The sequence below is a fragment of the Maylandia zebra genome, linkage group LG22 (genome assembly GCF_041146795.1).
Source record: "Maylandia zebra isolate NMK-2024a linkage group LG22, Mzebra_GT3a, whole genome shotgun sequence".
In the NCBI taxonomy this organism is placed as follows: domain Eukaryota; kingdom Metazoa; phylum Chordata; class Actinopteri; order Cichliformes; family Cichlidae; genus Maylandia; species Maylandia zebra.
In genome coordinates this window covers 30350877-30376105 of record NC_135187.1, presented here as the reverse complement: position 1 = coordinate 30376105, position 25229 = coordinate 30350877, and the positions used below count along the sequence as shown (strand labels likewise).

Sequence of the window (25229 nt, the reverse complement as noted above, 5' to 3'; positions counted from 1 at the left end):
AACCGTGACCGAGGACAAGCTGATGGCATAAGTTGTAAGTACAACTCCTCCGGTTTCATATGCAAAACAAATTATTGCGCTAGCTTACGTGGTTCAGATTCTACAGGGATTTAAAAGTAGTTACACAAAACGGAGCGTGCTGCTCTGACCGGATTTAAAGGGTTAACAATGACTTTAAAAAATAATATAAAATAGTGTGCAACACCACTGAAGTTTTTTTTTTTTTTTACCTCTCTTTTCAACCAACGGCAGTCACTCTCCTCTCCAAATAACTTCTGCTTAGCTTTCCGAGCTTCCCTCGGGTCCTCTTAATCAGCGGTCTCCAACCTTTTTTGCGCCACGGACCGGTTTATGCCCGACAATATTTTCACGGACTGGCCTTTAAGGTGTCGCGGATAAATGAGGGAGGGGCTAATAATCGGCTCAGTCATTTTTAATGATCGTTGAAAGCCCAGATCGTAATCGTGATTAAAATTCGATTAATTGAGCAGCCCTATCTCAGAGTGAGGCTGAAAAACTAGTTCATGCATTTATTACTTCCAGGCTGGACGACTGCAATTCATTATTATCAGGATGTCCAAAAAACTCGCTGAAAAGCCTTCAGCTAATCCAAAATGCTGCAGCAAGAGTCCTGACAGGGACTAGAAAGAGAGAGCAGATTTCTCCTGTATTGGCTTCCCTTCATTGGCTTCGTGTTAAATCCAGAATTGAATTCAAAATCCTGCTCCTCACATACAAGGAGGCCCCAATAATCAGGCCCCATCTTATCTTAATGACCTTGTAGTACCATATAACCCTATTAGAGTTGCTCTCGCTCTGCAGGCCTACTTGTTGTTCCTAGAGTATTTAAAAGTAGAATGGGAGGGAGAGCCTTCAGTTTTCAGGCCCCTCTTCTGTGGAACCAGCTTTTTTCCTTCCCACTGTCCCAAAGTGCTTGCTCATAGGGGCTCATATGATTGTTGGGTTTTTCTCTGTACCTATGAAGCGCCTTGAGGCGACTTTTGTTGTGATTTGGCGCTTTATAAATAAAATTGAATTGAATTGAGAGCCTTCAGTTTTCAGGCCCCTCTTCCGTGGAACCAGCTTCCAGTTTGGATTCGGGACACAGACACTATCTCTACTTTCAAGATTAGGCTTAAAACTTTCCTTTTTGCTAAAGCATATAATTAGGGCTGGACCAGGTGACCCTGAATCCTCCCTTAGTTATGCTGCAATAGACGTAGGCTGCCGGGGGATTCCCATGATGCATTGAGTTTTTCCTTTCCAGTCACCTTTCTCGCTCACTATGTATTAACAGACCTCTCTGCATTGAATCATATCTGTTATTAACCTCTGTCTCTCTTTCACAGCATGTCTTTTATCCTGTCTTCCTTCTCTCGCCCCAACCGGTCGCAGCAGATGGCCCCGCCCCTCCCTGAGCCTGGTTCTGCTGGAGGTTTCTTCCTGTTAAAAGGGAGTTTTTCCTTCCCACTGTTGCCAAAGTGCTTGCTCATAGGGGTCATATGATTGTTGGGTTTTTCTCTGTATCTATTACTGTACGATCTACTGTACAATATAAAGCGCCTTGAGGTGACTGTTGTTGTTTTTGTTGATTTGGCGCTATATAAATAAAATTGAATTGAATTGAACTTGACATATTAGTGGTTGAGGTTACGGGAGCCTCGTCTGTGGTTGTGAAGTTTCTTCGTTTTTAAACAAATGTACAATTTGCTACATTTTTACAGTCTTTTGAGGAACATTAATATCTGATCCAGACAGAAACAGAAACGAAAGCATTTAGTGAACAATCTATGTAATGTCTGAAACTGGACAATTAATTCGGCTCCTGTTTATCTGACTGCGTCATTAAATAAATAAATAAAATAGTTGATTGTTGGAAGTGACCCTCAACTATAGCCCAGACACTTCCCACAAAGATTCCCATCACCACTGCAGGCATAAATTTCTGATTAAAGGCAGAGAACCATGAGATAGTGTGTTTTCCAATTAAACTTCTCTAAGCATCACTTATTTTTATTTTATTTATTCATTTATTTATTTATTTATTTCACACTTGGTACAACAATTCAAACAAACCAACCACACTTTCTATCAAAAAGCACTACAACCATGTGTGAAAAGGAGCAGGAAGAAGAAAATAATCTTATTACAGGGTGTTTACCTGCATAAAAGAATTGTTGGTCCAGATTGTTTTTAATGGACATATTACCTTATCAAAGATGAGTGGGTGAACCATACCTTTCCTGGCCATCTGAGCTTCCCGTGATCCCGGAGGAGCATTGATGTCTCCCGTGCCCTGGAAGTAAATGTATTTCTTCACAGTGATGAGGTTAGGTGCGAATTTCCACACATCCTCTCGGTCATCGATGATACAGACCATCGAATCTCCACAAGGAAAAAGGTTTCTATCCAGGAAAGAAAGAAAGAAAGAAAGAAAGAAAGAAAGACAGTGCTCAAAACAACAGTAAAAACTGCTGAGCGTCATGGCAGATGCTCAACACAGACAGCCCATTAAAAATCTAGTAGTGTTATTTGTGGTTACAGGGAAATAAGGGGAACATCAATTTCTTATATCAAAGTTCCGCTTTTGGGTTTCCAAGAAGAGGCATCGCTGGCAACCACTCATAAGTGACACTGAGAAAGAACAATAGAGCTCTACCATTTGTGCTGCACAAACATGAACAAACAATGACAATAAAGACATTAAACAAATGGATAATGGCGCTAAGAAAATTATTTGGATTAACCAGCTCCTGGGTTTTTGGTTATTATCTGCTTAAAACAAAAACAAACAAAGAAAAAAAGAAAAACGGAACAAAAAGAAATGTTTTATTCATGTTTTTTTACTCAGTGAATTCTCTACTCATTTTGTTGTCACGCTTATTTTGCTCCTCTGCTCTCTGTTTCACCTTGTGTCTCACTGCTCCGCCCCCTGTGTAAAGTCTCTCCTCCACGCACTCGGAACACAGCCAATCAGAGGAGAAGGCAAAGCATAACAACTTGTTACACAACTGGAAACCGAGTGTAAATACTAGAATCAAATCCTTACATAACCACCAAAGAAAACCAAAAGAAACATACCCCGAATCTTTCTCTTTGTTTTTAAAACAAAACCCTGTATAGTAGAGTCCAGACAGAAGACAAGGACTGATCACTAGACTAAGCTGTGAGCGACCGATCTAGTCTTAGGTAGGAAATTCTCACCTAAGATTCCCAGTCTTTGAGAATGGATCGATGCATTCATCTCTAGAAAGGATTCGATGAGAGAAAAGCTTCTTTTCAGGATCCAGGAAGCCTATAAAGAAAAGCAAAAAAATGCAGATTTAAATTATTATTATTTTTTTAATCTATGCAACTGTAACCACTTCTTCAACACAACAGTGGATATTTTTCTTAAACTGACAAGCTTTTCTTGACCTTCTCTTTGGTCTTCCTGAATGCAATCAATCCAAGTTTCCCAGGGATTTTTACTGAAATAAAATGTCTATCAAGAAACGTGGACAGTAATGTACAGTGACTAAACAGGACAGCCACTGTACAGGCTGCGAAACCACAGCAAAAGCTGTCAATGGCAGGAGCGCTGATCTCAAACATGTTGAATCACTGCATCAGGGTCAGCAGTAAAATCCAATTCAAAATGCATTAAACATTCATCATATGGAGGCAGAACAGTACTAGAGTGAGACTGCCCCTACCATTTATTGCCTGATGAAAGTTTGCACCCAGAATACTAAAAACAAGCTGCTTAGACACACTAACATATCAATATAACGTTACTGAATCAGAAAGCTGTAAAATATTTTCATTTAGAAAGAAAGCAACATCAGGATTACTTTGAGCAGCCAAGCGCTGTGCAAAGTAAATATCTGCAAACTTGGCAAGAAACCTGCTAACATCTGAGACATTACATGGGTTTAGTAAGCGTTTTAAAGTTTAAGTACAACTGCAACTTGCAGATAGATAAGTGATCCAACAAAACATCAGCAAGAACACAAAGTATGAGCAGACACTCCCCTCTTATGGACACAAACGGGTAGTACAAGGTGAAAAGTTTCCCAAAGTGTCAAAATGCAAAAAATGAAAGTGTAAGGTGATTTAATACATATCCGAACTTTAAAGTGGAAAGGTGCTGCAACATGTAAAACAATACGCTCCTTACCAGCAATGGTGTGTGCATAAAGGCGGCTCCCAAATGTGAAGACATGCAGCTCATAGAGCTTGGCGATTTTCTCCAAGAACTCCTTGCAGTGTGGGCGAAGTCGTGTGTGAAGCATAGGCTCTCCTCGGCCAAGCTGGAAGTGGAAAATGCCCTGAAGGACACAACAAGAGATTAAGAAAACGTCAGAAAGAAGCTGCAGGGTTGGGTATCAGGATGCACTATTAAAGACATTATCATTGCCGACAAACTGAAAACCCCTTGATCTTGTTTTTAATGGGAAAACAAGGACTTGTGAAATACATGGGCAGGCTCAGCAGCTTAGTGTGTGTTTGTGTGTGTAGCTACATTACAGACTGATTTATGATTCTTTTATTTGCGCTACTTTTAGAGATCATTTTAGCATTTATCAATATCCTATAGCAGTGTCTTGTTGCTACAGCGGAGGCTGTTCAACAAAAGCTACATTGTACGAGTGTTTCAAAATAGCACTTTGCTAGAAATCAAAAGACGTGGTAGAATAAAAACCCTGCTGACAGTGATAGTTGTATGAGGGGAGACCAATACCTTGTTGGACATCCGTTGGCAGTGCTGTTCAGTGGTGTGAATCAGCGTCTGGTCCAGATCTACCATTAGGACCAGCTTTTTGTTGCGGTGCAGTCTCTGCTGGTCCTCTCTGCCCAGCTGTTCTGCTTGCTGTTGGGAGCGATTGAAGGTAATGAGTGGAAAATTAGAAAAACGTTTGCACACTCTAGGTTGTGTTTTTGTACAGCACAGGTGCAAGAGATATTAGAGAGAGATATTTTCAAGGTTTATGGTTAAGAATTTTTTGTTTAAGTTTGTGTGAAATTGTTAGTTAAGTGCTTGATAGAAACTTAACGAACAGTAGCTGCGTCCAGGTCATTTGTTTATGCTCTCATTTAAAATAAAATTCTCTCTGCTTTTAAAGCTATGGCCTGTATATAAAAGATGGACACAGATCCCATTGTTAAGTGTGAGAATGAACAACATGAGCGTTAACAACATCAAAGAAGGAAAGATGTCAGGCTTATTTTAGAGAAGCAATTGTTGCTGTGAGAAGACCATTTCCAAACAATCTGAGGTTCCTGGTTCTGAAGCCACAAGGATTATTCCCAAGACAAAATATTAAAGGTAAATCTTCCCAGGAGTGGATGTTCCACCAAATTCAGCCCAAAGTCAGACTGCACATCCTCAGAGAGAGAATGTAAACAAACAAATTACTCTACAAGCCTCAGATAGCATACTAAAGTTTGTTACAGTATAAGAAGACTGGAGAAGTGTAGCATTTTTCTGCCAGAAGAAAACTTTGTCTCTCTACAAATAACACATTTGCAAAGTTGCATATGAACAAGCCACTGGAAATGTGTGAACAAAGGCCAAATTGCACAAAGCCACGTCTGGTGAAAACCAAATCAACACCTCATTCCAGCTGTCGAGCACAGTGGTGGAGGTGTGAAGGTTTGAGCTTGTTTTGCAACCACAGTCCCGGGCTCCTTGTAGTCCCCAAGTCGACTATTAAGTACTCTCTATGCCAAAGTACTGTAGAGTCAAATATAAGGTCATCTATTAAAAAGCTAAAGCTTGGCAGAAACGTTGTTAAATAGCAGGACAAAGATCCCAAGCAGCAAATCTACAAAAGAATAGCTGAAAAAGAAAAGAATCAAGATGCTGCAGGAGTTGAACCTTTCCTGCAAACCTCAATGAACTGAAGCAACATTGTAAAGCGTCAGTTCTTCCATAACAACTGTGTTCTATATTATTAGCAATTACTTCAAGTTATTACTGTTAGGACTGGTTTGATAGCCTACTGAATCGCAGGGTGCACTTAAGAGTTTCACAGGACAGCACAGAAGTCTGTAAAAACTTTATCACATTACTTTATTTCATGTTTACTGCACATTTACTCTGATTTAGGTCGAAATGAATTGACTCAATGTCAAAGCAGCTATTACAGGCCTTTTTCAGTAGTACCTACTCCGTTCAGCTTGGCTCTTTTTATGGTTTTTCATTAGGTGGTAGTACTACCTAATGGTACCAGTACTCGGGTGGGATTCCAAGTGATCTGAGGCAAATTGAAAATGTGACATCAACAGACTGTATGCAAGCGAGTGACACCCAGCAACAAGGGAAATGGCTACAGAAGAACACAACACTGTGACCCCCCCCCCACACACACACACACCACATAGCAGCAGATATACCTTGGCATCATTGTTGTTGTGTTTGTGTCGCATTCAAATGACATCACAGGACTTTCTGCCGTTGCTATAACGACTGCACCTGCATTAGATCTTACTCAATTGTGATGGAAAACGACTGAAACAGAGTTGCGTTGAGTCAAGCCGAGTAAGTACTAGCGGAATAGCGCTCTTGGTAAGACCAGTCAAGAACTTGCAAATGCGTGGTCACCTACATTTAACTGATTAATCAATCATAAAAATGCAAGTCATATTTACCGGAATTAGGACTACTCGACTTTTGCAATAAAAAAAACAAAAACAAAACAAAAACAAACACACACGCGTAAGGTTTATCTGGCCTGCCAGTCCAGTCCTCCACGTAGCTTCATCATATGACTCACCTCAGAGCTCACCATCAGCTCAGGGACACTATGCACCATGGAGACTGTTGCTGTGGAGATGGGAGTTTGCTGGTTCCCATTTGTGCTCTGGAGCCTGAGAAAGAAAAACAGAGTGGGCGTCACACATTTTTTGTATCTCTCAGGTCCTTGAACATATTGCGCCGGGAATAAAAAGAGAGCTTTGAAAAACATGCAGATTTGAAACTGCTCCACTTGACAGCCGCTATGTTTGCAGTGAGCACAGAATACACCTCACTTACAAAGTGATGGTGAGCATTTCAAGCTACTTCAGGAATATGTTAACATGACATCCAAAAGTGACACCTGCTGAGGCAATTCTGTGCCACATCATGTAAACTCTGTCTTCAATATTGATACCTTCAGAAAAAGAGCCAGACTTTTACTTCACAACAACAACAACAACAACAGCAGCAGCAGCAATTATAGTAAAACACAGACTGTGGGTCTATGTAAAAATCATTTGGTGTGTTTTGGAGTTTTATTAATAGCTTCAAATGCTCTTGCTTTACCAAAGTGATACAAAGAAAAACTGCAGAGTGCGAGTGCTTGATTTGGGACCAGAGCTGCAGCTCTGCACTCTGTATATGATCTCTGGCACCATCTGATGGCAATAAATGAATCAGGTTATATCGCAAGCACTACATTCAGTCAGTGTTTAATTTCAGTAAAAGTATGAGCTTCAAAGTTATGAGGTTCCAAAAGTATTCTCTAACTGAACCACGACTACAACTGGTGCCTGCATGGCACTGTCAGCATGAACTTTTTACCATTTATACAGGACTGTTTCCCAGCAAACAGGCTGCTTGAGTTGAGAGACCACAAGTAACTTAGACATTAAATATAACTGGTTAATGCCGCGTATGTAACCTTAGCCTTTTTGTATCAAAAATATAAATGTCTCTACATTATTAGAGAGAGAACTCCAATAATGAGAAGATTATATGAGCTAGCACTTAGAGACAGTGGGAAGAAAGAACTCACATCTAATAGAAAGATACTTCTGGCACAGCCAGGCTCAGTGAGGGGTGGACATTGGCTGCAACCAAATTCTTCAGAGGTGGGGCAGAAGAGAAGTATATATATTAAAATTACTGGTAACAGCCAGCGTTACCCCTCAGCCTCCGAGAAGGAACACCTATGGTATCAATTTTAAAAGCCTACGAGCCTCGAGTTATCACATTTGTATAACATTTAACCTTTGACTTTGAGATTTATACTCATTTTAACTTTAATGGCTGAGGGGTAAAAAATGGTTTGAAAAGCTCCTGAGAACCTTTTTGCATCTTGCAAAGGGTTTGACTCTAACTGAAAGTCAACCAGTAGATTGTTGTTTGAGCTAACTAGCTGTAGCAACCTTTCAAAAATCAAATCAAATCAATTGAGTAGATTATGTATATAAACAACAATAATGTGCTTTTTAAGTATCTTGAGGTAAGTGTTGTAGATGAGCTTTGCCCCACAGATCAAACACTTGTATATTAGGTTAAACTGGTGATTCTAAATTGGCCACAGAGGTAAATCTAAGTGTGAATGAATGTCTGTCTCTCTGGATTAGTGATAGTGATAGACTGGCATCTATCACTCCTATGACAGGCTGGACAGGCTCCAAGAAAACAGACAGAGAAAACAAAAGAAAGACATACTGCCTTTACCCAAAGCACAAGGACAGAAAATAAGGCTTTATAAGACATAGGTTCTATGGAGCTTCCATACATAGATGGTGTTGAACAAGTGGAAAAACAAAGTCTGGACTCTCTAGATCTACAAATGCCTCCCTACTAAAACATCCTCTGTAATCACATTTTAAAAACAATGATATCATATAGTTCAAATGCTTAGCTAAGTTTAAGTTCATTCATACAATTGAGTAAATGTAATATCAAAGATATTATCATCATATTATTTTGGTTTACATTTAATCATGTTTGTACATTTAAAGCCTACCAATAATGGCATTTTGCTTGGTTTTTGTCTTTGAAAACAGCGTTGGGTAAACGTCACAGCTATCTTTTTTTAAAGAAAACATGTTTTTAATTTTTTGACCAATGTTTTCAGAATAGTTTTCATTTACTCATTTTGCTAGGTTTTGTTCACTTCCCCCCCCCCCCCCCCCCTTTTCTTCTGCCACCAGCATGTGAAATGACGCAACCGTGACATCCATCCCAAATGAGTGGTTTGCTGTTCCATTTTAGTTTGTTTTATTGTTTATAGATATATCTATGTAATAAAAAGGGGTAAGTTGTAGTTCTTGGGGGGAAATGCATGAGCAGATCAGAAAAACACAAAGATTTAAGTTAAAGACAAACAAACAAAAAAAGAAAGAAAGAGATAAAGCATGTATTTACTGAGTTAGATCTTGACCACATTCGGCACATAAGCCCTTCATGACAATGGGATGGCTGCATTCTTCTATTCTGGCTATGGTGCCCCTGCAAAAAGGAAAAAAAAACAGGAAAATAATTAAAGACCCAGTTTACTTGCTTGCAAACTGAAGCCTGAGACTGTGCACAGATTCTCATTAACTGTAGCATGCAAGTATATAAAACATATAAAGAAAGGTATTAGTTAGGTGTTTTATTTTATTTAGCTGTAATAATAAGACGCTGTAAAAGTACTATAAATAGCTAGCAGTAGATTAAGCAGGGAGCAAGAGTTTACAAAGAGTACCTGAAAGCAGCACGACCCTTTCCTAACAGCAAATAACAACTATATCAGCTTTGAATGTGTATCAATATCAAAAGGTGTCGAATTTAAATGTAAAGATTTCAAAAACAGAACATTTCTTTTAAATCTGATATATAATTCGCATAAAAAGTGATGCTAATACATAATAAAGCACAAAAAGACCGGTCAAACCATTTAAAACGAACTTCAAAATCTCCTCTTTTGGTAATTAACTGCTATTAACGCGTATTAATTCTCCCGTTACTGTGAATTAATACGCGTTAAAGTATATATATATACGGCTGGTTCAAGCTCACGAGGATAACGGCTGCCTCCAGGGTCACTCTTCTACCTGTCAATCTGCACTGCTTGTATACAATTTTGTGCACGCGATAGTGGCTGCGTCAAGGCAAACAGCACAGCACGAGCGCATCTACCACGTGGTCGTGCCTTCAAAACAAAAGTGCGGAGCTTTGGGAATTCAATCATTACTGTACGTTAATAAAATTAACTAAAATTCTGATTTAGCAAATACAATTGTTTTCTAACTTTCTCTTCCACTACAATCACAACTCCTGAAAAAGCTCGATAAAACAACATTTATAAAACACGATGCTTTTATTTTGAAAGCCCCCCGACGAAACGCCAGCTTGTTTATTTTGCGGTACTTGACTCTGGTCGGAGCAAACGCTTCACTGTGTTGCTTTGAGCGTGGCTAGCAAGCAAGCTAACGTCAGGTTAACAGCGTTAGCTCGTTAGCTAGCTTAGGTACAATGAGCGTGAAGACAGCTGCAACAAAACGGAGCTGACACAAACAGGGAACAGGTCAGCTAACATTAACGAGCTATAGCAAGCAGGGTGACTCACCCAGGAGATATGACTTCTCCAAGTTGACTGCATAACTCCTTCACTATTCCAGCACGGTCCGATTTCACCTTCTTCTCTGGCAGCCTGGCACCATCAGTCCCCTTCTCCTGAGGTATGGGTGCACACAGTGCTAGCACGGAGTCCACGTTAACAAGAGAGCCGGCTTTGACTTTCCACTCTATAAGCCGGACAGGGAGAGCCCCAGCTGGCCAGCAGATATCCGCCACCTGCACCATGGGGCCCTCTGCAGCTGCACCATCGCCGCCACCACCAAAATCTGCAGGAGGATCCTCCATCTGCCCCGCACTCTCCAAAAACAAAATCTCCTTACTTTTGAAAAGCTGACAACTTAAAAGGTATCCACTCGACTTCGCAAACCCCCGTGTATCATTAAAACGTGCGAACCGTCAACATCGAGGAGAATTAAAACAAATGTGCTGCAGATTTAAACACAGCAGCTCCACAGTCCCAGCTACGTTCGCTCTTCCCGCCCGTAAACAGGAAAGCGCAACACTGCAGCGACACGGGTCGCTACAGTATCCGGTATACAGCAAGCCACTCGCGAAAAACACCAGAGAACTTCTATCGTCTCCGAGAACGCCCACTCTTTGGATCTCTATTTTCTTAGAGGGCGCTCGCGAGGTAGTCCTGAATGAATACATCCCTGTGGACGTGAAGCCCCCAAATGTAAATTCCGTCGAGGATTTTATGCTGGGGACTTTATCGTGTGTTTTATAGGTGAATGTGAAGCAAAATATTTTACGGGGTTCGATTGTAGTTAAAATGCGTTTTTTGTGACAGCGCAATAATAAGACACTTTACGGCATCTGCCATTTTGATTTGGGGCATAAAGCTAGTGAATCCTAAATTGACCAATCAACTTGCAGGTTTGGTTTTTAGGAAAATCCGATTCTCTTTTTTTAAGATAAAGGAAATGATGTAACTGTTGTTATGTTTTAGGTCGTAAAAATTATAGGTATGCAGAAAATAATGACAATAGTAATTTGTGGGTTTTTGTCTAGAAGCAGGTTTTACCCGTTTAGGTCCTTTTCACTTGTGATCATCGAGGACGAGCTCGCCGGCGCCCTCTGCAGTGCCGCTGGCTAATCTACAGTCAGTTTGTGTACAGTGGGATTATTAGGAAATGAAACTACTTCCCTAGATTATCTCTGAACGCAGTTTCTATTTAGGTTTCAAAATAAAACGCCTCGTGCCTCTTTGTGACGCTTTTCACAATGTTGCCGTAAACTTTTAAAGTCACCAATGTGGTTATTCTAAGTGCTCCTTATTATAGATATCACCTATATAGCGCTTACATATTGTGTTAAAATCCGTGCAACCGTGAAAGATCATTATTTATGTTTTCCCTTTTTCTTTAAAGCTGCTGAACCCGCACAGACATGGTGTTACCTGACGCAACGTGATGTAACATATAAGTAACACTACACAAGTGTCTCATGGGGTTTTTTTGCAATAAGAGCACGATATTTACAAATACAGTAATGTTTTAAGGTGTAAGTGAAGGAGGTTGTTATAAGTTTAAGAAAGCCTTAGGTTTGATTGTATAGGTTATACCGGCCCTCGAGGTATGTTAATATTTAACTTTCCAGGCTGAAGATGGGACTGAAGGAAGTCAGCAGGGGATATAGATGATGACCTTACAGGACAAGGACGTACCTCGCACTGTTCTAGCTACTCAATGACGAAGAACTTAAGCACCTCCTTCCAGAGTGTTCCTTACAACTAACCGAGATGTTTCACTGCCCGATTTCTTTTTCACGCAGGTGTGAAAACGCCTTTCTTCTTATAGTTCACAATAAAAGCCATAGAAATAGTCTTGAAATACCAGCGATAAAACATAGCTTACACAAGTAGCTTCCGTTAACGTTTGGTTTTTAAAAATGATTTTATACTATGTTCTACAAATTATGAAATAGACATCATTTTCTTATTAAATGTATAAACGTTGTTGTGGGGTTAATGAAATAGAATCTTTTTTTTTCATTGAGGCAAAATTAGTAATTTAAAGGAACTCATGAAATTCCTGAAATTATATTTTAAATAAAATTATGTATATTGCACACCACGGGGCTTCTGTTACCTAACCTAGGTCACTGTCAGTAGGTGGATGCAGTAGGTCGTTGGATGGACTTAGCACTATTGTGGTTAAAGTTCTACAATCTATTTCCATCAATAAATAGACCTATTTGCTAAAGACAGGTTCTAGTTATTAACACAACGTGTGATGTTAAATTAAGTTTTCCTTTGCACATTTCTTAATTTTAGAAACACACACACACACAGTGGAGGGAAGTATCTGCATTACACAGGAAGTTTCCCGATGATCCACATATTACATCCACCATGACTCGTCTCCCATATCATTGGCACTGTATCAGTGCAAAAGAGACAACGATAGTGCAAAGGTGGCCGAGGTGGTGGGAGCCAATCATAATTCAGATACACACATGTCCAGTGTTGGTAGGAACCAAAATTTCTGTGAGGTAGGGGGACCTTTGTGTGTCTTCAAGCAGGAGGTACGGGTGTGGTTTTAGGACGGATCTAATGAGTTAGATTTTTTTTCTAAAAGAATCACATCAGATAAGAAAAATGTGACTATTTTCAGTTATCTCAATAATAAATAAGTAAGAAATCTTTTCACTTGTAGTTTTTATTTGTACGGCCGAACGAGCTGTCAAAAAATAAACGGAAACTACAGTATGTGGGAGGGTACCATCTCGCATTGCGTTACCCTTTGGTTAAACATAAAGGGAACCAGTGTGCTGTTAGCAGTTTATGAAGGGGAAAGGTAAAGCGTTTACTGGTGGCTGCTGACACGGAATATTAATACGTCTCTTGGAGCGGGTCTGTTTTAATAACTCGGAAACATGATAGCGGAGAACTGTAAAGTGGTAAATAAATCGTATTTACTACACATTATTAACCCAATTCTCTCCAATTAGCAAGTTAATTGCTAGCCAGCTGCAATTGTTCCCGGTGTGTTGGCGTTTGTGTATATTATCTGAAGTTTAAACTAAATGCCAAGGCCGTGTTTCAAAACCATACTGCTACCTAGAGTGTTTTAAAGCTGGTTTTGACATGAGGTAAGAACACATTCAACACTGTTTCCAGCCATGATGTGAGTAGGAGAATGAGACTGCATGAGTGGATCGTGCGCGCTGGAACACTTGGGAGGATGGGGGTTGCTCAGGTCCCTGACCCCGCTGCCATGTGTGAATTCATTTATCAGCACTGGAAACATTTTGTCCCTCAAAAGCAAACTGCCAAGAACAACAAAGTCACAGTATAGCTGCTCACGTTCGCCTTGAACCAGACGTTCTCGCTTCCCGTCCCTCGCGCGCACGTTTTCTTGTTGTTCCTCAGAACACAGCGTCTGTCCTCTGGGCCCACACTTTACTTCGTGCCCTAAACCTCTTTACCTAACTCGGGGGGTTGGTTAATGTTCACTTAACCTGTGCAAACACAGAGTTCAGATGTGTCAGATGGAAGTGGCGCTGTAGTTCACTCATACACTGCTTTGTTTTTCTTCAGTTGACGTTATGTCTGCATCAACTGGCTCTCCTCCGAAGAGCTCCGCTTCCTGGATCTTCATCCCTCCCAGCAAGGCGATCTTTCAGTTCACTCAGGTAGCAGACAGCTGAGGACTGTAGATGAGCTTCAGGCTATGCTCAAGTCTGCATGCAATGAGACTGTATGTGTGTGTTTTAAATCTTGCAGAGATGCTAAGCGCAGAGGCTTGTTATGGAAGACGCTCGTTGGCCTCTCTGTTGGCGTTCCTGTGGCGGTGAGCATCAAGTATGCCGTATCGCAGCCCAGACAGAGGAGACAGATGAGGATTGTGATTGAAGGGTTTGGCCGCTTCTGCAGGTTTGTATGAATGTCATTATCAGCATCATGAGATTCTAACACGTGTTCAGTCTGAGGCTGTGAAATGGTCTCTAAATGGTGACTTCTTATCTATTAAACTTGCACATTAGATTTGTATATCTAATAGTGTTCTCTAAGTATTGTCAGGAACATTAGCTAAAGTAGGTCATTTTTTTCATGAATGGATAAAAGCAAAAGAAACAAAAATATCCTGACAACATTTCCTTTTATGGAAAGCGATAATTTTATCCCTCTTATAAGGTTGTAAATTCCATCTCATTACTTTTAGTTTTTGGGTTACACCACAAGACTGAGAGCAGGGTGGAGACGGGCAGGAGCAGATGTGTGGCCAAAGTCAATGTATTCATTAAGCCAAAATGGCTTCTGTTTTGCCTCATTTATTATTCCACCAAGAGGTTACGTTTTTACTGTCCGTGTCATTCATTCTGTCTGTAAACATAACAGCCCAAAAAGTTAAGACTGAACTCTGATGAAACTTTGGGGGTGTAGAGTGGGGTCATGTTAGCTTTGCATCCACTAAGCTATTCAAGGTCAGCTTCATTGGTCAAAACCTGACAAAAAGCCTGATGGAAACTTAGAAACTGTTATTCTTGCTAGTGTGGTGTGTTTTATCAAGATGTATAAAATCTACTTTATAAAGACTGAAAGTATCAAAGTTGTTATATTGATGTGAAGCTCAAAGGCCCCATAGAGCTGTTTGAAACGGTGTTTCTTACTGCCATTGTTTGTATTGACAAACATATCGGCATATAGGAAATGATTTATTGGCATTCTAAGTACCTCTTAACTTTGGACATCTGATCTCTTCTTAAAGGTCAAATGAGGTATAAATATTATAAAAATCTGTTATCCTTTAAACTTTGCTTAAACTTCAGTTGCTATTGTTTGTATTGGCAACATTTAGGAAGTGATATGGGTATATGACGATTCTAACTATCACTCTGCATTTAAATATTGACCTTTGACCTCACTTTTACGTTTCACATCTGCCTTTTTTCAAGTTGACCCCAGAATGTGTTTCATCCTTAAATAAGGCATTGCCAAGAGAAAGAGAGCTACCTAACTCAAGGGACGAACTAGTGTTGTCTATGCATAACAGACAACTTTATGTTACTGGCAGCCTGTTGCTGTGTAGTGTGTCCTTAAAGATTTGAGGAAACTGAATGCTGTGAGAAGGTCATGTCCTTAAAGAAGACCTGAGACAGCATCTGTGAGCTACATCGGGCCCTTCAGTTGGTGCATCTGTTCTCTGAAGCCTCCTCAGAAGTGGTCTCAGTGGAAGGATGGCCAAATTACACAAGAACTCAACTGAAAATGCATCAAGTCTGATGAATCTAGTCCTCACTGGACTGTATGGAGGATCTTGGGAGACAGACTACAACAGTATGACTGTAAAACATGGTGGAAGCTCTGTCATGTTTTGGGGCTGCATTTCAGCTAGTGGGGTTGGGGATCTTTTTAAAAGTTATGGATTGTACATGTAGAAAAGTGCCATCTGATTTTGGAAACCACTGTGGGAAGAGTCAAATTGTTTATGGCCTCATTTTCAGCACAATGATCCCAAACACAGTGCCGTAAAATACCTGGACAGTGTTCTGTTGTGTGTTTATTCCATCAGTCATGGATCGGCCCCCCCAGAGCCTAGACCTCAGCTTTCTTAAAGCATTAAAGCAATGTGGGAACATCCTGATACAGAACAGTAGCCAACATTCAAAGAAGAGCTTTGACTGTCCTTCAAGAAACCTGCAGAACTAGTCCCAAAGACTACTTGAAGAAACTGCAAGAAAGTTGACGTACAAGAGTTCAGGCTGTGTGGAAGAATAAAGCTGGCTGTGTTAAATGTTGAGGTTCAAGCTTGTTACAATTATACAAACTCTGTTTTTTCCTTCTTTGCTGTATTTACATGTATGTTTGCACGTTTCAATAAATCGCTGCTCCCCTTCCCGAGTTTCTTAGCAACACTTCCGCGCAGCGCTGTCTGTGCCTAGAAGCCATTAGCACTGGGCTTAATTGACCCATTCTTACCAATCAGAAGATCGATGCATTGATCCCTGATTTTTCCAGTCCATGTGCTGAGATGTCCTTGAGCAAGATATTGAACCCCAGTGTATCCGTGCAAGTGCATGCTTAGATAAAAGTGACATCTTTGAGTTTTCAACCGAGTAGAAATGCAGAACACACTTTTACCAAATGCTGCTAATAGGAAATCCAATCGTAGATGTTTTCTCTCTATTTTATAAGCTGCAGATATCTTTGAGCTGATGCTAGATTATTTAAGTTGATTTCCAGATCCCCTTCCTCACACAACCCTTAACGGATCAGTATGTACTTCCAGCGTGGAACCAGAAATCTCATGCAAATGCTTAAACCGTTACACCGCAGAACCATTGGTGCTGCTTAAATGAAATTAACAAGATAATATGTATGAAAACATGAGGGCAGAGAATGACTCTGCTGTATTGCAGCAGCCTATGTGTGTGGAGCCTAGTAGTAAATGAAGAGCACATGATTTTTATTACACTAGTGCTGTGTCACTGTATTTGAAGTACACTTTTGCTTTATTCTAACTTGCTGGAAGTGTAACAATTTGCCTTTCTCGGATCAGTTCAGACAGACTACATTTTTAAGAACATTTTGCAATCCTCACTTTTTTTCTCACTAATCTTTATTATAGAAAAACGATCTTCTTACCGCTGATCGTGTTAGGAATCGTCATCACATGCTAGCAACTCTGTTTATTTGTAAGTCAGACCTTTCAGTTCCAGTAATCATCAGATATGTGTGTGTCCTCAGATCTCTCTCTGTGGGACTCTTCATTTCCGCTGACTACTGGTGGACCACCAACGTGCTGCTTCATGGAATAGATGAGGTCAGTTTATTTTTAGAGTGGATTGACCCACTCTAAGCTTTGGCTGAAGCTCTGACAGACCAAGGATTTCTTCATGACACCTAATGCCAGGGTCAGTGTGTCGTTGCCAAGCCTGCAGACGTCTGTGTCCCGCTGCATGGATATGCTTCCCCAGATATCACTGACCCACTGAACAGTGGTACAGACAGCAAAATGTTCTTCAGATCCTTTTATGTCTGTCACATGTGCTCAGGGTGAACCTGCTCTCTCTGTGAAAAGTGCAAGGAATCAGTGGTGGAGCTGCCAATTCTGGTATTCTGTGGCATATGTCAGTCTCCGTGGTGCCAGGGAGTGAGCGCAGGGCCCACTGGAGGATGTCGACCCCTCAGGCCACCCTTATGAACCCATACAAGGTTCCCATGGCAATGACTTCAGCTTCCAGGCCCCTCTTCTGTGAAACCAGCTCCTAGTCTAGATTCTGGAGACAGACACCCTCCCTACTTTCAAGATCAGGTTTAAAACTTTTGATAAAGCTTATAGTTAAACCTGGATCAGGTGACCCTGAATCCTCCCTTAGTTATGCTGCAATACTTTCAGACTACTGCGGGCTTGTCATGGTGCACTCAGCATTTCTTCTTCACTGTGTTTATACCCCACTCTGCATTTCCACAGTGTGTGTTTTGTCCTGTCCTCCTGTTTGTTTTTGGGTTTTTCCTTCCCAGTGTCCCCAAGTGCTTAATCAAAAGGGGGGTGTTTTTTCTGTATTGTTTTAGGGTCTTTACCTGACAGTATAAATGCACCTTGAGGTTGCTGTTACTGTCATTTGGTGCGTTTATAATAAAAATGTAATTAAATAAAGTCTGTTTCTAATTGTTTCTGTCCTGTTGGAGGTCATTTTGTAGCTCTGGGCCTTCTATGGTCCTCTCCAGCTCTCCTAGAGTAACTGCCTTTCTCCTAGAATCTCCTCTGTGCTCTTGACAGGTTTGCAAACAAACCTTCTGGCAATGGGACTTATTGATGTTCCATGCTGGAGGTTTTGAACTACCTTTGCAGCCTCTGTAGGGTCCAGGTATCGCCCCAGCAGTGACACTGACAGTAGCTAAATGCAAAAGTAGTCAAAAAACAGAAAAGATGAGGAGGTAAAAATGTCAGTGGCCACTTATAAAGCCATTCCTGGTTTGGGGGCTGTCTCATTGTTGCCCCTCTAATGCACCTGTTTTTAATTTCATTAACACCACCTTCTGCTGCTTGACTGGCCACATCAACATCCCAGAAGCTTCACTGAATTGATGCTATTCTCTCATTAAAATGTGCCCCTTTCATTTTTAGAGTACATGTACATTATTTTCTCCCTTCAGTCACTTTATTACATGTGGGGTCCAAGCTTCATGTGAACTAGAAGGAACTAGTTAGCATTGATTTTTAGCACTGATGGCGTTAATGCTTTCTGTACGTGTATCTTCCTGTTAGAGCAATCCATCCTACGTGACTGAGATGTCAGCTTGCCACCAGAGGGCAGCAGAGTCCATCGTGGAAGGAGCCATAAAGAATGGAGGCCTGTACATTAAGCTTGGCCAAGGCCTGTGTGCCTTCAATCACCTGCTACCCCCTGAGTACATCCACACCCTGCAAGTACTAGAAGACAAAGCTCTAAACAGGAGGTACAAAGAGGTGAGCAGTGCAGCACAAGCAAAGCACAGGACTCGTGAAAGAGGACTGAGTGACACTGGTCAGGATGTGTCTGTCTTTAACAGGTGGACGCTCTCTTTGAAGAAGACTTCAACAAGACCCCTGATAAGCTTTTTAAAGCATTCGACTATGAGCCCATCGCTGCTGCCAGCTTAGCTCAGGTTCATAAAGCCCTGCTGTTTGATGGGACTCCGGTCGCTGTGAAGGTGAGCTGCTGAAATCACTGGTCAAGTTACTTGAAAAAAGTAATCAGTAACTAGTTACTGATACTTCCCCAAAAAAGTAATCCCGTTACTTTACTGATGACTTATTTTCAAAAGTAATTAATTACTTAGTTACTTTTTAAAAACACGATTTACAACCTGAAGAGGTGATAAAGCGATAGATCTTTCAGCCCAATTCTACTTTTTCTGCATAATCCATCATACAAAATGTAATCAAATGGAAAAGTCTCTTTTTAAAACTTGTTTTATTAGTTTTAATCTTTTAACTTTATGCATCAAGCAAATATTAAATTATATGCAACATTCTCTGACTTGAATAAATTAGTTTAACATTTAAACCTATTTTCTGCACATTCCAGCACATAAAATAAAATATTTTTTGTGTTTTCACTCACTCTTTCAAATAGATGCAAGTAAAACACAGCAGGAAATAAATAAAGTCAAAGACTCAGCGGCCCTGTTGCTCTATTTTCACCTGCAAAGCAGGAGTTGGGTAGGCGGAGGTTTATCCTGGTGCAGGTGTGCCGCGGTCAGTGGAAGAATCCGCGAGTTTCTCTGTGAGTTTCCCATTACGTCATTGCGCACTCGGTGCTTGCTTGGACGTTTAGGGGGGTTTTTTCGCTGTAAAAAGAAGTTTTCTTCCCACGCACAACGGACGCTAATGTTTTTGTCACTTTTTATGGAATCAAACTCAAAGTAAGGTCAGTACTTCCACACTTTAAACGCTGCACGCTCATACTCTCTCCCACAATCGATATATGATCCATTGTTGATCTGCACACAGCTGTTGTCACCAACGGCGCACTCGCTTACGTCACTGTCATGAGACATTCTCGCAAAAAAATCACGGTTTTAGTAACGCAGTGACGCAGCGTTCCTACAGGAAAGTAACGGTAATCTAATTACCGATTTTGCAATAGTAATCCCTTACTTTACTCGTTACTTGAAAAAAGTAATCAGATTACTGTAACGTGTTACAAGTAACGCGGTACTGCCCATCTCTGCTGTTAACATTTTAAATGACCTCACTATAGCAGTGAAGCATGAGCCTCATGAAACAATGATTCAGTTATATCTGAGGTTTTATTTTTGGTTATGGGAAAGTTTGGTCCTGACTTTTAATAGTTTCTCGTCGTGTTTCACACAGGTGCAGTTCATTGACCTCAGGGATCGCTTTGATGGAGATATCCGAACATTGGAGATCCTGCTGGATATTATTAAGTTCATGCACCCCAGTTTTGGGTTCCGATGGGTCCTTAAGGTCAGAAAGTGTCTGTATGACTTGACCGATTCACTCGATGTTCTAAACCCAGGGTGTCCAACTTCAGGCCTCGAGGGCCGGTGTCCTGCAGGTTTTAGATGTGCCCTTGATCCAACACAGCTGATTTAAATGGCTAAATTACCTCCTCAACATCTCTTGAAGTTCTCCAGAGGCCTGTTAATGAACTCATTTGAGTCAGGATGATATCTAAAACCCGCAGAACACTGGCCCTTGAGGCCTGGAGTTCACCACAGTTTTCTGTTTAGAAAACTTCAGAAGTTACAGAGTTTTATTGTAATTTGTGTAGGACTTGAAGGGAACACTGGCTCAGGAGCTGGACTTTGAGAATGAGGCCAGGAACTCTGAGAGGTGCGCAGAGGAGCTGAAACACTTTAAATTTGTGGTTGTACCTAAAGTCTTCTGGGAGCAAACCAGCAAGGTGAAGTTGCTGTCAGTGGTACATAGTAGTGCTGGGCGATATGGAAAAAATATTTATCACGATAGGAATTATTTTATACGACGATAACGATATATATCACAATGTACCACCTGACCTGTGGTCATCTGGAAAGTACGCAGTCTGTAAACAGCGAGCGCAGAGGGTGCAGTCTTTGTTAATGAAACGGATGGTTACGCTCATGTAGGGCTGCGTATCTCTGCTCGTCACCGTCCAGGCCAGTCGTCAAGGCATAATGCACAACACTGCAAACATCCTTCTCTACTTCGGGCCGGCATGCGTCATAAGCGAGGCAACTCGACTTTATTGAAGTGCTTACGACCGGACACAACGTACCTCGGATCAAGGACTTTGACGAGGTCACGAAAGCTGTCCTTCTCAACTACATAAACAGGGGCCATGCCTTTACAAATGTAACGCGAGATGGCTCCTGTGATTTGTTTATGGCGCTGGTACGTTTTCTCATAAGGGCCTTGTGTGAAAGACTGCTGTATCTTCGGCTGGCTATAGTTTTTCTTTTCCCAACTTGCTCCCATCGTTCCACAACTTGGTTTAGCTTGAATTTTCTAGATTCTTGAGTATTCCTTTTCGTGGACCTTCTGTAGGTGATAGAAGAGATTTGTTGTGTTGCCATCGGGTGCAGGAATAGTTTTGTAGCATAGCTTGCTTCTGCTCCGTGTTGGTGCTGTTGAACCCAAAATGTAACCAAATCACAGACGTACCCCCTCTTTTCGGTCAAAGTGCTTCTTCCTGGGCTGCCTGTGTAGCTGTCTCTGTCTGTTGCATGTCGGGGCATGAAACTGCAACATGTCGCACGTCCATCGTTTTGAGTTACCGTAAAGCATGTCACAAATCCGGGTGCATGTAAAGCAGCACCATGACGCAAAACCACAAGACGGAGTTTCTTTGCGAAAAATATCATTTTTTTTATACTTTATTTTCTCTTGCATAAAGTTAAGAGTATGTATAGTGAGAAGACAACACTAATATATTTGCCACAGGCTATTTAATGTTATATTTTATGTAATAATTTATAAAATTATGATAGAAACGACAGAAGACAAATGGCATGATAAACACTTTTCTATCGTCCACACGATATATATCGTCATATCGCCCAGCACTAGTACAGAATAAGTGCACAATAATACTGCTCGACTTCCATCAGCGTCCTCTTTATTTTTTCTCTCCAATACTCAGAGAGTGCTGACAGCAGAGTTTTGCAACGGCTGTAAAATCAACAGCGTGGAAGAAATAAAACGTCAAGGACTGAGTCTGAAAGATGTAAGCTGACGATACTCTAAATCCTCGAGTCACTCACCTCTTCTCACCCTCAACCAGTTGTGGCAGGTGGTTGCCCCTCCCTGAGCCTGATTGTGCTGGAGGTTTCTTCCTGTTAAAATACATTTTTCCTTCCCACTGCCGCCAAGTGCTTGTTATTGTTGGGTCTGTGCAACATAAACCACTTTGAGGCAACAGTTTTTGTGATTTGATGCTATATAAAATAAATGTAGCTTTATTTTTCAGACTGCAGATAAACTGATCAGAACATTTGCTGAGCAGATATTCTACACGGGTTTTATCCATGCAGACCCTCACCCCGGGAATGGTAGGTACATCACATGGACTGTAGAGCACGGAGCCACTGGTGTTGTTACTCTGCATTTTTAAACCTCAGCATTAGTCTTTTGGTTTCCTCCATGTTGTTGTTGTTGTTCTTTTTAATGACCCAAAAAGGCTCATAATTTGGAATGAGGGTACATTTTAAACCCAACACTGGCTACCTTGTAAGGACAATCTTTACCTTATAGAAGTGATTCAATAAAGTCCTGTGATTTCACTCATTAAAACTGAAGCACAAACTTCCTGGATGCTCTGTTCCACATAACAGGACATGTTGTTTGTCAGTTAATTCCATTAAAATCTACGAAAGGCATCAACACAGCTGACAAAGAAGCCAGACACCTGTAAGCCTTAGAAAAATCCAAATGAGAAAAGTCACACACTTGAGTGTTTATTAAGAAACTTGTTTATAGCAGGGTTGTTAAATCAGTGGCTATGTGGGAAGTTTAATTCTTTAAAATTCTGAGATTTTTTGTTTTTACTTTATTTTTTTACAGTAACGTTCATAAACAAGTTCAAGTTGTTTACTCATGCTAAAAAAAAACATATACATATCATATGAAATGACATGAGTTAGTAACAGAGGTTCTAAAGAGAAGAAGTCACTCAAATTTGGATCATGTGTTGCAGTTCTCGTGAGGCGAGGTCCTGACAACAAGGCGGAGCTGGTGCTGTTGGACCACGGCTTGTACGAATACCTCAGCCAGCAGTAAGAAACTGATGAGTCGGCATGAGATACTCTCAGGTTTTTCTTCAGCTATCTGCTTTAACTCTGACCTTTGAACTTAGAGATCGAGAGGCCCTCTGTAAACTTTGGAGGTCCATAGTCCTCAGGGACGAGGCAGAAATGAAGCAGCAGTCCAGCGCCCTCGGGGTCAAAGGTCAGGACGCTTGACTTAAACGCCATGTTAACTTTGTTATGAACAAATGTGGGGATTAAAATCAAACACGAGGGCTCGTCGTCCTCTGCAGAGTACTTCCTCTTCTGCGAGATGCTGCTGCAGCAACCAATCAACATGCACAAGTTGGGTCTGTCCAACATCCTGAGCAAGGAGGAGACGGCCTACATGCGTGAGATGGCCGTCCACCGCTTCGAGAGCATCATGCAGGTGCTGAAGTCGATGCCTCGGCCCATGCTGCTGGTGTTCAGGAACATCAACACGGTGCGGAGCATCAACATCAGACTGGGGGCGCCGGTGGACCGCTACTTTGTCATGGCCAAGAGGTAAACACCCTAACACAACATCTCAGGGGTCAGGGCCATTAAGGATGAGATCAGATTGTGTAAAGCAATATTTCTTTTGGGAATGTCAGTCGGTACTTAGCTTTAAATTAGTGGGTATGCTGCGTGTTGCCCCTGTGTGGATACAGCTGCAAGGATCAGCTAATGAGTGTGCACACCACAGTTTCACCCGTATACGTCACTTCTGACTCCAAAAATCATCAGCCAAAAACCCTAATGCACAGACACCAGTAGGTGATGGCTTATGACTCTGTCCATCTGTTATCTACAGTCTGTTTAAAACACCTGATGCCTGGAAGTATTCAAACAATAAAGAGCGTAATGAGTCAATGTCTGCTGGGCAGTTAGTGTGAACCCTGAGTAAGCAGAACCCAAAGTGAGCCCCACACACACTCAAAGAAAACCAGGCCTCAGGATCGATACGTTTGTCCTTATTTGGTTTTTTTGAGACGCTTTGAACTTTATTCTGTGCTTATCAAAGAAAAATGTCCCCACACGGTTGGTCAAAAAGCACTATGGATTTCTAGTTCAGGACCTTGCATTAATAACTTAAAGGCACGTGACCTCTATAGGACAAAGTTTTGTGAAGAAATAAAAACCGATCAATGCACCGCATTGAACTCCATCGCACACTGTTGAAGTTCACACTTCCACAGTCAGCTCATTTTCCAGCATGAAAGTTATAATAGAAATTTTCCCAGAGCGCAAAGTTGTTTGAGCAAAAATGCAGAATTTTAAACCTGACGCTGATGTTAGGGCTGAATTACATGTTTATTTTTAAATGTAATTTTGTGTCTCGGTGACCATTAAAGTTGATTAAAACAATACTTTAAAATATCTGCCTCAAGAAGTGCTGTGAGTGATAATCTTTTGTGAAGCCTCCACATCTCCAGCAGAATGTCGTAAAGGTTTGCAGATCTTGTGCATGTCTCTTTTTCTCATCAACAGCGCCGTGCGAGGCTGGGGGAAGATTCAGGCTGAGAAGGTCGGCGTCCTCCCCCAGCTTTGGCTCTTCCGCTGGGGGAGGACTGCATGGGAGAGCGCCAAGTTTGAAGTTGCTCTGAGGTGTGCAATAATTAAAGAAATTATATGTTCTGTGATTGGAGCCACTGAGCTGATTAGATTACTTTTACAGATCAGAGATGGCAGTGATGAGCCTGACACGTGCGGTCCTGGCGCTGCTCCAGTACTTGGGCCTCCTATCGCTGGACTCCGACTTGTACGAGTACCTGAAATAGCGCGCAAGCGTCTCACTACAAAGGATTCATTCCAAGCACAAGTGAACACAGCTCATCAGTGAGCCTTTTGCTGCTCAAGCAGCTCCGAGTGCTGGTGGTTTACGTTGCTGCTCGACCGTGAGCAACGTTCCCACCAAACCACCTTCAGGGTCTGCTGGGGGAGAATGTGCTCCACTGCAGGACTGGAAGCATCCGTTCCAGGGCGAGAGGAGCAACACCACCAATGGGACTTTTAAGTAATTAAATCTTATTTATTTTAAGAGTAATTTTGGGAAACCAAATCCAATGAGGTTTTTAACCTGCAGGTTTTTTAATGAAGCAGACATTTTCTCAGTTATTCTGTCAGACAGTATTTTGTCCAGTACCACCTGACTGTTTAAATTATGAGAACATGGTAATAAAACACGAAGAAATCACACCAGTCTTG

At 41.3% G+C, this 25229-nt stretch overlaps 2 protein-coding genes across 8 annotated transcripts in view; one reads left to right on the top strand and one right to left on the bottom strand.

The window, feature by feature from the left end:
* ctdp1 (CTD (carboxy-terminal domain, RNA polymerase II, polypeptide A) phosphatase, subunit 1) overlaps positions 1-10606 on the bottom strand; it is a 99759-nt gene extending 89153 nt beyond the window's left edge. For all 3 annotated transcript variants that reach the window (XM_004563700.3, XM_004563701.3, XM_004563702.3), the window contains exons 1-7: positions 10311-10606; positions 9125-9208; positions 6759-6852; positions 4724-4852; positions 4160-4310; positions 3205-3295; positions 2239-2405 (exon numbers count right to left, since the gene is read on the bottom strand). In XM_004563700.3, the coding sequence (XP_004563757.1) occupies positions 2239-2405; positions 3205-3295; positions 4160-4310; positions 4724-4852; positions 6759-6852; positions 9125-9208; positions 10311-10606 (1012 nt within the window). The remainder of the gene's footprint in view (positions 1-2238; positions 2406-3204; positions 3296-4159; positions 4311-4723; positions 4853-6758; positions 6853-9124; positions 9209-10310) is intronic.
* Positions 10529-25223, top strand: adck5 (aarF domain containing kinase 5). 5 transcript variants are annotated; one of them, XM_076879704.1, is made up of 16 exons: positions 13058-13222; positions 13863-13957; positions 14049-14198; positions 17013-17088; positions 18538-18738; positions 18822-18962; positions 20128-20241; positions 20549-20680; positions 21899-21982; positions 22226-22307; positions 22952-23030; positions 23111-23202; positions 23294-23546; positions 24513-24549; positions 24591-24629; positions 24700-25223. In XM_076879704.1, exons 1-15 carry the CDS (start codon positions 13199-13201, stop codon positions 24615-24617), a joined length of 1587 nt encoding a protein of 528 aa, XP_076735819.1. In that variant the 5' UTR covers positions 13058-13198; the 3' UTR covers positions 24618-24629; positions 24700-25223. The 5 variants fall into 5 exon arrangements, with proteins under 5 accessions (XP_076735820.1, XP_076735819.1, XP_004563756.1 ...); XM_076879705.1 differs by lacking the exon at positions 13058-13222 and adding an exon at positions 10529-10666 and having other exon boundaries at positions 24513-24629; XM_004563699.5 differs by having other exon boundaries at positions 13059-13222; positions 24513-24629.
* The last annotated feature ends 6 nt before the right edge of the window (positions 25224-25229 follow it).